The 13,298-nt window shown below is 51.0% G+C and overlaps 1 protein-coding gene and 1 non-coding gene across 2 annotated transcripts in view; both read left to right on the top strand.

Moving 5' to 3' along the window:
* LOC103188906 (dynein axonemal heavy chain 3-like) overlaps positions 1–10,473 on the top strand; it is a 135,357-nt gene extending 124,884 nt beyond the window's left edge. The window contains exons 71-81 of the mRNA XM_042335009.1: positions 351–644; positions 871–1,008; positions 2,823–3,083; positions 4,931–5,023; positions 6,949–7,047; positions 7,305–7,487; positions 8,023–8,115; positions 8,811–8,984; positions 9,501–9,611; positions 9,942–10,002; positions 10,364–10,473. Coding sequence (XP_042190943.1) covers positions 351–644; positions 871–1,008; positions 2,823–3,083; positions 4,931–5,023; positions 6,949–7,047; positions 7,305–7,487; positions 8,023–8,115; positions 8,811–8,984; positions 9,501–9,611; positions 9,942–10,002; positions 10,364–10,473 — 1,617 coding nt within the window. The remainder of the gene's footprint in view (positions 1–350; positions 645–870; positions 1,009–2,822; positions 3,084–4,930; positions 5,024–6,948; positions 7,048–7,304; positions 7,488–8,022; positions 8,116–8,810; positions 8,985–9,500; positions 9,612–9,941; positions 10,003–10,363) is intronic.
* Positions 10,474–10,521: 48 nt separating this feature from the next.
* On the top strand, positions 10,522–10,593 carry trnaw-cca. The gene has a single exon. It is a non-coding gene; the product is annotated as a tRNA-Trp (tRNA).
* Positions 10,594–13,298: the final 2,705 nt, after the last annotated feature.

The raw sequence follows: 13,298 nt of genomic DNA, 5'->3' as shown, positions 1-13,298 counted from the left end.
GTGACATTTAGCTAATGGTCATGATGTAATTGTTGGCCTTTTAACATAAAAGCATGTGTGAGTTTCTCTTTCTGGTTTCTGGCTGAGCAGACACAAACTAACAGGGAAGCTTCGGCAACCAATTAATGCACCAATCCGACCAGAAGCTTTGCGACTTCACACGTCTTTGTTGAAAGGGCAACAGTGGAGAAATCCATCCAATAAAGAGGAAATGCAGAGAGGAGGTTTCCCAAGTCTAAACACCTTCAGCAGCTGGGAGATATCTTGCACTTTGAGACGTGGCAAAGATGTGATGAGGCTCAATATCAAATGCAAGGATTATTATTATTGTTATTATTTCTGTCTGTCAGGCTGCGGAGGATGGCACGTGGGTGGTTCTGCAGAACTGTCACCTGGCCACGAGTTGGCTTCCCGAGCTGGAGTGTATCTGTGAGGAGATGATCACTGATAGCGATGGCACCAAGCCAGACTTCCGCCTGTGGCTCACCAGCTACCCCTCCAGTGACTTCCCCGTCTCCGTGCTGCAGAACGGCATCAAGATGACCAACGAGCCACCAAAGGGCCTGAGGGCCAACCTGCTGAGGTCCTACCTCAACGATCCCATCTCAGACCCCCACTTCTTTAATGGCTGCAATAAGGCAGTGGTAAGGAATAGCACTGTGTACGGTTTCAATCCCTCTGCCTCGCTCCCTCCCTCGCCTCCTTCAAGTCACGTCTCAAGACACTCCTCTTCGACCGCGCCTTCAGTCGTCCTCCTACCCCCACCCTCCCTGTCCTCCCGTCGTGAAAGGCTCTGTGTTAATGTCATGTGTTGTTGAATTGTCAAGTACTTGTTTGAGAAGCACTGACTCACGTTGCTCTGTGTAACAGGTGTGGGAGAAGCTGCTCTTTGCCTTGTGCTTTTTCCACGCTCTTGTCCAAGAACGCAGGATGTTTGGCTCACTGGGCTGGAACGTTCCTTATGAATTTAATGAGTCAGATCTCAGGATCAGTGCCAGACAGATACAGGTAGGTCACAGATATGTGTTACCTCTTAGTCAACTGTTTTAGTCCCGCACTTAAACATTAAGGACGTTTTCTTTACTCTAATTGGCTGTTACAAGCACATACTGTAAAACTCGCTGCCCTTAAGCCAGTGAGAATTATAGTCCCCCCAGAGAGCAACTAACATTTGAATTTGAAAAATCGTAATTCGAAGGTAGGTTCACAATTTAAACTTCTCTCTGCTGGAAACAATGAGGCTTACAGTGATTGGAGATATTTTACTTTATAGACTTGACTCTGGGGATTTCTGCTCTGGCTTTCATTTGCCTGAAATTCTGGAGAAATGAGGACTGTGTGTAATCTGCTCAATTGGGTTTATTGTAGCCCTGAAATGAGTTGTTTACCCTGTAGGCTTTAATTTATTGTTCCTCAGCTTCTACAATTCACACAGATTCCCAAAGAATTTTACAATAAACAAAAGGCAAAATACTGCAAAATACCAACAGAAGTTGCTTCCTCTCTCCATAGATGCTGCCCGATCTGCTGAGTGATCCCAGACACTTCTGTTTTTATTCCAAACAATTTGACTTTTAATAAACCCTTTCAGTCTCTTTCGATCATTTTTGTCAAAATAAAAAGTTAAACGTGAAGCTGCTTATCAGTATTTGGCTTTCCCGGACCAGGCACTATTCAGAAATAATATCTCCTATATACAGGCCAGCCCACCCTTCCTGTCACTCACTCTGGGACGCCACCCTGTGTGAGCGGTGCTGTGTAAGTGGAAGCTGCTGTTGTTGTTGTGGAGTGAACCTGACCAGAGCTGTGCACGGGGTCAGATCTGAACTCAACTGATCTGAGAGTCCAGCCTCCAGTTTGCCTTCTTTATCCTGAGCCGAGTCAACGACAGCTACACAACACCAGGCCATCGAGTCATCGAACACAGCGCAGCTCCTCACCAGGAACACACTAACTTAACATTCTGTCACTCAGCTCACGTTGCATTCAACACACAGTTTAAGTCAATCGCCTTCGCTGGCATCATCACGGCTTACATTCAAATTCAAGGCCTTGGGAGAAAAAAGTCAATAATAATAATCCTCACACTTAACCCAACGCCTTATCATGTCATTGAGACGTCTCAAAGCACTTCACAGAATATACTGTAAAGTGTAGTGGCTGTGTATTTTGTGGGTTAGAAATACTAGAAGAGTCGAGGTCTTGTTAGTGTTAGCAAAGGAGTAAAGTGAGATTATTCTGAACTGATGGAGTAATATTGCTGCCTGGTGGCTGGTTTCATCTTCATTGACTTCACTGACAAATGCTGACAGAGCTGGAAGGAGGCAACTCACTGTTAAAGGAAGAGTCAGTACAAAACAAATGGCAACGGATAATATACAGTCCCTGTCAGCTGTAGCACCAAGAGATCGTGGAGTCCTGTAGCTCAGTGGTTAGAGCCCTCGCCTCGCAAGCGAGAGGACCCGGGTTTGATTCCCAGGCAGAGCAAAACCTCAGGCAAGTTTCCTTACCCCACACACCTCTGATTACCAGCAAAGTAGGAACCCGGTTGTTAATCGATTAGTGGATCACTTTTCCAAGTGTAATAATCCCTGAAAAAATAATAATAATAATTTGGTCTCTCGATCCACGGCTGTTTGTGGGGACGCTGCTGTGCGCAATTGGCTGCAGTGTTTCACCCACAAGATACACAGTCACTGCACTTCACAGGATATTCTGCGAAGCGCTTTGAGACATCTCGAAGACGTGATAAGGTGCGATATCAAGTGCAAGGGTTATTATTATTGTAACATTATTAGCTGTCAATTATTATTTGCCAACAGATTTTCCTGAATGAATATGCTCAGGTTCCATTTGAGGCGCTGCTATACCTGACAGGAGAGTGTAACTATGGGGGGAGAGTGACAGATGAGCACGACCGCAGGCTGCTGATCAGTTTGCTGGAGAGTTTCTACTGTCAGAAAGTCATTGAAGACGAGACCTACATGTTCTCTCCCAGCGCCATTTATTTTGCCCCCAGGAAAGGCACTTACGAAAGTTACGTGGAGTACATCAAGAGCTTACCTCTCAATGCAGACCCAGAGGTAGCCACTTGCTTTTAATTCACAAAAACTAGTTATTCGTGGACACTGTAGCTCAGTGGTTAGAACACTTGCCTCGCAAGCGAGAGACCTGGGTTTGATTCCCAGGCAGGGCAGTGTTTGTGTATGGTGTGTGTGTATAGTGTGTGTAGTGTGTGTGTGCTGTGTGTGTGTGTTATGGTGTGTGTATGGTGTGTGGTGTGTGCGTATGGTGTGTGTGTATGGGGCGTAGTGTGCGTGAATGGTGTGTTTATGGTGTGTGTGTATGGTGTGTGTATGGGGTGTAGTGTGTGTGTATGGGGTGTAGTGTGTATGTATGGGGTGTAGTGTGTGTGTATGGGGTGTAGTGTATAGGGTGTGGAGTGTGTGTATGGGGTGTAGTGTGTGTGTATGGGGTGTAGTGTATAGGGTGTGGAGTGTGTGTATGGGGTGTAGTGAGTTGTGTGGGGGGTGTGTGTATGGGGTGGAGTGTGTGTGTATGGGGTGTGGTGTGTGTGTATGGGGTGTGTGTGTGGGGTGTAGTGTGTGTGTATGGGGTGTGTGTATTATGGGGTATAGTGTGTGTGAATAGTGTGTGTGTGTATGGGGTGTGTGTGTGGGGTGTGGGTGTATGGGGTGTGTGTATGGGGTATAGTGTGTGTGAATGGTGTATGTGTATGGGGTGTGGTGTGTGTGGGTGTGGTGTGTGTATGGGGTGTGGTGTGTGTGGGGTGTGTGTATGGGGTGTGGTGTGTGTATGGGGTGTGTGTGTGGGGTGTGGTGTGTGTATGGGGTGTGTGTGTGTGGGGTGTGTGTATGGGGTGTGTGTATGGGGTGTAGTGTGTGTGTATGGGGTGTAGTGTGTATGTATGGGGTGTAGTGTGTGTGTATGGGGTGTAGTGTATAGGGTGTGGAGTGTGTGTATGGGGTGTAGTGTGTGTGTATGGGGTGTAGTGTATAGGGTGTGGAGTGTGTGTATGGGGTGTAGTGAGTTGTGTGGGGGGTGTGTGTATGGGGTGGAGTGTGTGTGTGGGGGTGTGTGTATGGGGTGGAGTGTGTGTGTATGGTGTGTGTGTATGGGGTGTGGTGTGTGTGTATGGGGTGTGTGTGTGGGGTGTAGTGTGTGTGTATGGGGTGTGTGTATTATGGGGTATAGTGCGTGTGAATAGTGTGTGTGTGTATGGTGTGTGTGAGTGGGGTGTGTGTGTATGGGGTGTGTGTATGGGGTGTAGTGTGTGTGAATGGTGTATGTGTATGGGGTGTGGTGTGTGTGTGTGGTGTGTGTATGGGGTGGGGCGTGTGTGGGGTGTGTGTATGGGGTGTGGTGTGTGTATGGGGTGTGTGTGTGGGGTGTGGTGTGTGTATGGGGTGTGTGTGTGTGGGGTGTGTGTATGGGGTGTGGTGTGTGTGGGTGTGGTGTGTGTATGGGGTGTGGTGTGTGTGGGGTGTGTGTATGGGGTGTGTGTGTGGGGTATGTGTGTGGGGTGTGTGTATGGGGTGTGGTGTGTGTGGGGTGTGTGTATGGGGTGGTGTGTGTGGAGTGTGTGTATGGGGTGTGGTGTGTGGTGTGTGTGTGGAGTGTGTGTATGGGGTGTGTGTATGGGGTGTGGTGTGTATGGGGTGTGTGTATGGGGTGTGGTGTGTGTGGGGTGTGTATTGGGTGTGTGTATGGGGTGTGGTGTGTGTGTGGTGTGTGTATGGGGTGTGTGTGTGTGGGGTGTGTGTATGGGGTGTGTGTATGGGGTGTGGTGTGTGTGGGGTGTGTATTGGGTGTGTGTATGGGGTGTGGTGTGTGTGTGGTGTGTGTATGGGGTGTGTGTAGTGACTATTGAGGATGGGAGACCAGAGGAATTGTCTTTACTGCCTTTCAGGTGTTTGGACTTCATGAGAATGCGAACATCACCAAAGAACAGAAGGAAACCCAGAAGCTGTTTGATGGGGTTCTGACCACTCTCCCCCGAGAGGTGAGCGGTGAGGGGAGGGGGACCCGCCTTCCTCTATCCCAATCACAGCCTCCAGAGCAATGCTGACTACACACTGCTCCCCACTCTCTATTCACCCACAAAATACACAGTCACTACACTTTACAGTGTATCCTGTGAAGCGCTTTGAAACGTCTCAATGACGTGATGAGGCGCTGTATCAAATGCCAGGATTATTATTATTATTATGGTTATTACCTGCAACCCACTCACCACAACTAGTTTGGGTGACTGTGATTGATTGCCTCAGTGACCAGTCCGTGCTCTCAGGCTTTGCAATCCACTCAGTGACAGTTTTGCTGAATAAAATAACACAATCAACAATTTTATTTCCTGAAAACACTAATTACTGTAAAGTAGAAACACCCACTGGAGCCGTTAAATCAGGTAAAAACCAGTCTCTGAGGTGGCATCACCTTCACAATGTGTTCACTCTTGTGGTAAAAAAACTATCTGAATAACTATTGAATTATAGTCTTGTAACTCACTCCACGACTGTTTGTGGGGACGCTCCTGTGTGCAATTGGCTGTCACGTTTCATCCACAAAATATACTGTCAATTCACTTTACAGTATATGCTGTGAAGCGCTTTGAGACGCCTCGAAGACGTGATAAGGCGTTAAGTCAAATGCCAGGATTATAATTTTTTGGGTGTTGGTGCTGTGACAACAACAACAACAAGATTCCATTTATAGAGCGCCTTTCACGTCAGGAGGACGTCCCAAGGCGCTGCACAGTTGGGTCATGACCCGAGCAGGGGGGAAATGGTCAGGGTGAGGGGAGGGAAGGGAGGGAGCGAGGAGGGGGAAATGGTCAGGGTGAGGGGAGGGAAGGGAGGGAGCGAGGAGGAGGAAGAGAGTCGAGAGGGGAGCTGAAGGCACGGTCAAAGAGAAAGGTTTTGAGACCGGCCTTGAAGGAGGAAAGGGAGGAAGCGGCGAAGGCACTGGGGGATGGAGTTCCAGAGCCTGGGGGCTGAGAGGCTGAAGGCCCGACCACCGATGGTAGGGCGGTTGGGCGGGGGACGTGGAGCAGACCGGAGCCAGAGGAACGGAGGGTACGGGCAGGTAGGTACGGGGGATAGTAGGTTGGAGAGGTAGGAGGGAGCGAGGCCGTGAATGGCCTTGTAGGTGAGGATGAGGATCTTGAAATCAATCCTCTGGGGGATGGGGAGCCAGTGGAGGCGAGCGAGGGTGGGAGTGATGTGGTCCCGAAGCCTGGTGCGGGACAGTACACGAGCTGCAGAGTTCTGAATGACCTGCAGTGTGGAGGGAGGTGGCGGGAAGGCCGGCGAGGAGAGAGTTCCCATAGTCCAGCCTTGAGGTGACAAAGGCGTGAACCAGGGTTTCAGCCGCGTGAGGGGTGAGGTAGTGCCGTAGTCTGGCGATGTTCCGGAGGTGATGGAAGGCGGTGCCAGTTGTGGTGCGGATGTGAGGGAGAAAGGACAGCTCAGGGTCGAACAAAACGCCGAGGTTCCTGACTGGCTTTGAGAGGTGGAGAGTGCAGCCTTGGATGCTGATGGTGTCAGCGCCTGAGGTGCGGAGGCGCTGACGTGAGCCAATCAGGAGGGCCTCGGTTTTTCGCACGTTGAGCTGAAGAAAGTTGTCTCTCGTCCAGGACTCGATGTCGGACAGACAGCTGTCAGGACATCGGGGGTCGTGGAGTTGAGAGTAGAGGAGGAAAGGTAGAGTTGGGTGTCATCCGCATACATGTGGAAGTTAACCCCATGTCTGCGGATGATGTCACCAGAGGGGGAGCATATAGAGGGTGAAGAGGAGGGGACCGAGGACAGAGCCCTGAGGGACACCACATGAGACAGTACGGGGGGTGGAGGAGAAGCCATTCGTGACTGTAGTGACTGCTTTAGGACAGATCATCTCAACATTAAGTACAATGTTTGTTCCCATCAGGTAAACGGGGGTGATCTCTCCTCCTCGGAGATTGTGCAGGAGCTGGCCACGGACATTCTGTCCAAAATACCCCCCGACTTCTACACCGAGGAGGTGATGGTAAGAAATGGCCACAACAACCCCTGCAGTGTCTGTGTGGCTGTGATCTTAGTTATTATATTAATCCCTTCAAAATAATGCTGTCACTCAATCCACTGCTGTGTGCAATTGGCTGCCGCGCTTCGCCCCCAAAATATACAGTCACTACACTTAACAGTATATTCTGTGAAGCGCTTTGAGACGTGTCAATGACGTGATAAGGCGCTATGTCAAATGCCAGGGTTATTATTTTTAATAATATTTTATCTAATCCATAGAATAAATACCCGACCAACTACAGTGAATCCATGAATACGGTGCTGCTGCAGGAACTCGTTCACTTCAATCGTCTAACGTCCACCATCAGGACCAGCCTGAGAGACATCACCAAGGCAATCCGAGGGCTTATCCTGCTGTCCAGTGAACTCGAGGATATGTTCAACAGCATGATTGTCGGCAAAGTGAGGCATGGTGGAGTCCTGTAGCGTATCGGTTAGAGCACTCGCCTCGCAAGCGAGAGGACCTGGGTTCCATTCCCGGGCAGAGGGAAACGTTGGACACACTTCCTCGCTCCACTCTGTTAACCAGCAGTAAGTAGGAACCCGGTTGTTAGTCGATTTGTGGATCGCTTTCCGGGGTTAATAATCCCTTCATATAAAAAAATAATTTGGTCACTCAATTCACAACTGCTTGTGGGACACTGCTGTGCGCAATTGGCTGCCACGTTTCACCCACAAAATATACAGTCGCTACATGTTACAGTATATCCTGTGAAGCGCTTTGATGCGTCTCAACGACATGATCAGGTGCTGTATCAAATGCCAGGATTAATATTAGTAATAGTTGTACTGTTTGTATGTGGAGACTGAGCAGCACTCACTGGCTGTGTGGTATAGATGTGTGTTCAGATCTCTCCAATACGTCACAATGACGCCATGTCAATAGCTCGTTCCTGAATAACATGACACAATGGTTTTCTGATGTTTTCCTCTCCAGGTTCCCACAATGTGGTCAGCAAAATCCTATCCTTCTCTCAAACCTTTAGGCAGTTACATTACTGACCTTCTCTCAAGACTTCAGTTCTTTAAGGTAAGACATGTTGATGTTATGGATTGTGTCTCGTGTTCTTATAAATCTGCAGAGACAGTACTTCAGTCAGTGAGCGAATAGTAAACATATGGAACAGGCTTCCGAGGGAGACAACGAGATTACATGTGTACAGCGCCTTTCACGTCGGGAGGCCGTCCCAAGGCGCTGGACAGTGACAGCATTTCAGACCTGAGCTGGGGTTTGGGGGTCAGGGGGTAAAGGGAGAGGAGAGGAAGGGGGGTGACCAATGGCATGGTCGAAGAGGAGGGTCTTGAAGGGGGACTTGAAGGAGGCTAAGGAGTGGGTGAGGCGGAGTGACTGGGGGATGGAATTCCAAAGGTTGGGGGCAGAGTGGCTGAAGGCTCTCCCGCCAATGGTGGGGCGGGTGGGTCGGGGGACGTGGAGCAGCCGGAGCGGCTGAGCGGAGGGAGCGGGCGGGTTGGTAGGGGTTTAGGAGGTCGCAGAGGTAGGGTGGGGCGAGACCATGGAGGGCTTTGTAGGTGAGGACCAGGATCTTGAACTGGATCCTCTAGACAGACGGTGTATGCAGAAAAGGTTGTTTCTTTCAAGAAGAATTGAGATATATTTCTGTTAGTAAATAATATCTGGGGATACAGTGTGTAGTTTGGGACACGCCATGTGCATGTGACTGCCAGGATGGTGGAAGGTGAACGACTGTATGTGCTGTGTTTCAGGACTGGATTAGCAGAGGGAAGCCTGGTGTGTTCTGGATCTCGCGGTTTTACTTCACTCAGAGTTTCCTGACTGGAGCGCTGCAGAACTATGCAAGGAAATACAGGATTCCCATCGACCATCTCAGCTTCCAGTTCCACGTCATTAACCAGGATCACAGTGTGATCGGCCCACCAGTGAGGCCTGATTGTTTATGATGTTGCCGTTCACCCGTTAACATGTCAGCGCCTTGGGGTGTGCTCCCCACATTACCTGATATATATATATATATATATGTACAATTTGTTGTCACATCAAACTGATCCCTATTCACCAGCTAAACCATATCATTTGTGCATATTGCTGTGTGCAATTGGCTGCCACGTTTCGCCCACACATTATACAGTCACTACACTTTACAGTACATTCTGTGAAGCGCTTTGAGACGTCTCAAAGATGTGATGAGGCGCTATATCAAATGCAAGGATTATTATTCTGTTTCAGTTACAAATACTATTATCGACAACCTCTGGGTGACCAGGGGAGTGAGTAGCCAGTCTGTGTCAGCTTGTCTACTGACTGCTGCACAGAGACAGCAGGAGAGAGAGACACAGAAACAAGACCTGCTCAGTGTCTGATGCCTAATCAATACAGCAATAACGCTAAACCTCAGGATGTTACTAAACTGGGTTTGTTGTATGTTTCCCCGTCAGGTAAATGGAGTTTACATTAAAGGCCTGTATATGGAGGGTGCGCGATGGGACAGGACCAGGCATGTGATTGGGGAGTCACTGCCTAAAGTACTGTATGAGACTCTGCCTATTGTATCTTGCCATCGCTGAGCTGTTTAACAGTTTACACAAATCATTGCAAATACCACTAAGCCATCCATCATCACACACTGCAAATCCTGCTCAATACTTTGCACAAACTGACTGCCGCGTTTCACCCACACAACACACAGTCAATCTACTTTACAGTATTTTCTGTGAAGCGCTTTGAGACATCTTGAAGACGTGATGATGAGGACTGTGGGGGAAGGAAAGGACCTAAGCTGGGATAGGGTAAAACTGGCTTGTTTATTATATTATAAATGTTTCATTGGAATCCACTCCTGTCTCTTTGGTGAAAATGCCCTTAACCTCGTCAACCAGATTTGGCTCAAGCCGGGGGAGAAGCCAGTGTTTAAAGAGGAATGTACCTATGGATGCCCAGGTTAGTCTTGTTCTTACTGCTCTTCACATCTCATGGTAACAATTCAGAACATTGAGATGGTGATGTGGAGGCTACTGTGTGAGGGACAGAGGGCATCAGCTCAGTATCCTTGGGGTAACTGCTGGAGTCTAACCAGCTAAAACCATATCATTTGTCTTTGATATCACGGTGTGGCAAGCTGTCCTGCTGCTTATCCAGCCAGGACCACCCAACCACAACTCTCCAGCGCCTTGGGACATCCGTCCGACATGACATGAAAGGCATGTGTAGATGTTATTTGTTGTTGTCATTGGTATCGGCCTTCTCTCGGCTGCCATGTTACACTGGGTGTGAGGTTGTGACTATTTTGCTGTGTCCGCAGTGTACAAGACCAGTGCTCGGAGAGGCATGCTGTCCACCACCGGCCACTCCACCAACTATGTACTGACCATCGACCTGCCCGGCGAAGAGAGAGAGAGAGAGAGGCGGTGACGCGGGGGGAGCGAGGCTATAACCATGGTGACGGAGCGCAGCTCATCAGACCTCGTGGCGCAACGGTAGCGCGTCTGACTCCAGATCAGAAGGCTGCGTGTTCGAATCACGTCGGGGTCAGTGAGTGGTCACTTTTGTAAATCGTTACGGAACAAATCTTTTGGATTTAATTTGATTTGATTTAAAATCACCAAAACCACAGTTTGGGAACGTTGTTTCCCCCTCTCCCTGGAACTTGCTATGTGAATGCACGTTGTCGTCAAGTGAACTTTATTGAATACATTTTTGGGTGAAGATTATTATTATTGTTATTATTGTTATTATTATTATTGCTATTGTTGTTGTTGTTATTGTTATTATTGTTGTTATTGTTATTGCTATTGTTGTTGTTGTTGTTGTTATTGTTATTGTTGTTATTGTTATTATTGTTCTTGTTGTTGCGCTGTTATCGTTGTTCTTGTGTTTATTGCTATTCGAGAGCGACTCTCAGCGTTTCATATTCTGTTGAATCCAATAATTGGTTAATTAAATTTGCGTAAAACCGAACAGTTTAACAATAATAGTGATAATAATTTTGGCATTTGGATGCAGCGCCTGATCATGTCGTCCAGACGTCTCAAAGCGCTTCACAGGATATACTGTAAAGTGTAGTGACTGTGTTTTGTGGGTGAAACGCAGCAGCCAATTGCGCAGAGCAGCGTCCGACACACAGCCGTGGAGTGAGGGACCAAATTATTATTATTATTATTGTTGTTGTTGTTGTTGTTGTTGAGCTTTGGTCCCTCGGCCCCGAGTGAGAGTCGGGGCAGTCGCTGCTTGTGACACTGACACTGGGTATTGTTATCCATAAACGCCTTCGTCACCTCAAGGCTCCACTGTGGAAACTCCCTCCATGTCGGCTCCGCACCTCTTCCCTCCGCAGACTGCAGGTCCTCACCGGCCCCGTGTCCCCATCACCCCCACCCTCGCCAGCCCGGCCCGGTGTCCCCGTCACCCCCACCCACCCTCGCCAGCCCGGCTCCGTGTCCCCGTCACCCCCACCCTCGCCAGCCCGGCCCCGTGTCCCCGTCACCCCCACCCACCCTCGCCAGCCCGGCCCCGTGTCCCCGTCACCCCCACCCACCCTCGCCAGCCCGGCCCAGTGTCCCCGTCACCCCCCCACCCTCGCCAGCCCGGCCCCGTGTCCCCGTCACCCCCACCCTCACCAGCCCGGCCCCGTGTCCCCGTCACCCCCACCCTCACCAGCCCGGCCCAGTGTCCCCGTCACCCCCACCCTCGCCAGCCCGGCCCGGTGACCCGTCACCCCCACCCTCGCCAGCCCGGCCCGGTGACCCCGTCACCCCCACCCTCACCAGCCCGGCCCCGTGTCCCCGTCACCCCACCCACCCTCGCCAGCCCGGCCCCGTGTCCCCGTCACCCCCACCCTCGCCAGCCCGGCTCCGTGTCCCCGTCACCCCCACCCTCGCCAGCCCGGCTCCGTGTCCCCGTCACCCCCACCCTCGCCAGCCCGGCCCCGTGTCCCCGTCACCCCCACCCTCACCAGCCCGGCCCAGTGTCCCCGTCACCCCCACCCTCGCCAGCCCGCCCCGTGTCCCGTCACCCCCACCCTCGCCAGCCCGGCCCGGTGACCCCGTCACCCCCACCCTCGCCAGCCCGGCCCGGTGACCCCGTCACCCCCACCCTCGCCAGCCCGGCTCCGTGTCCCCGTCACCCCCACCCACCCTCGCCAGCCCGGCCCCGTGTCCCCGTCACCCCCACCCTCGCCAGCCCGGCCCGGTGACCCCGTCACCCCACCCTCGCCAGCCCGGCCCAGTGTCCCCGTCACCCCCACCCACCCTCGCCAGCCCGGCCCCGTGTCCCCGTCACCCCCACCCTCGCCAGCCCGGCGAGGAAAGCCGAGGTTCATCCTGACACAGAAAGGGGATAAATGGGCTTTAATTCTTTAGAGGATTATTTTATAGGCCAAATCATTCTGAACACCAGCCACTTCTGCTCCGGCGAGGCTTAGTATAAAAACAAAATAAATCTCCACTTAATCTCTTTGAAGCAGGAGGTAGTTTCCGCTGTGGCTGAATATCAGACCCAGTGGATGGCGAGCGCACAGCTGTCCTCCATCACTGCCAAAGTGTAATTAGGATCACCGTGAAAAATGATTCCTCCGGAGCTAATTGGTCTGTTAGAGGGCAAACAACTGTGTGTTGTATGAGCGAAAGTGGCAAAGAGTCACAGCTTTGGGGACACCCGAGTGTCCGTGTGGTGGTGATTTACACACCGGGAGGTCCACATGTGGTCAGATACACATCGGCCGTCCATCTCTGGACTCATAGCTCAGTGGTTACAGCACTGGGTGTGGGGGTGACTGTGTGGGTGTGTGTGTGGGTGACTGTGTGGGTGTGTGTGTGTGTGTGACTGTGTGGGTGTGTGTGTGGGTGACTGTGTGGGTGTGTGTGTGGGTGACTGTGTGGGTGTGTGTGACTGTGTGGGTGTGTGTGTGTGTGACTGTGTGGGTGTGTGTGTGGGTGACTGTGTGGGTGTGGTGTGTGGGTGACTGTGTGGGTGTGTGTGTGTGTGACTGTGTGGGTGTGTGTGTGGGTGACTGTGTGGGTGTGGGTGTGTGTGTGTGACTGTGTGGGTGTGTGTGTGTGGGTGACTGTGTGGGTGTGTGTGTGGGTGACTGTGTGGTGTGTGGTGGGTGTGTGTGGTGACTGTGTGGGTGACTGTGTGGGTGTGTGTGTGGGTGACTGTGTGTGTGGGTGTGTGTGTGGGTGACTGTGTGTGGTGTGTGTGGTGACTGTGTGTGTGGTGGGTGTGTGTGGTGACTGTGT

The sequence above is a fragment of the Callorhinchus milii genome, unplaced genomic scaffold (assembly GCF_018977255.1).
Source record: "Callorhinchus milii isolate IMCB2004 unplaced genomic scaffold, IMCB_Cmil_1.0 Scaffold5, whole genome shotgun sequence".
NCBI classification, from domain to species: Eukaryota; Metazoa; Chordata; class Chondrichthyes; order Chimaeriformes; family Callorhinchidae; genus Callorhinchus; species Callorhinchus milii.
This window is presented reverse-complemented; position numbering and strand designations above follow the sequence as displayed.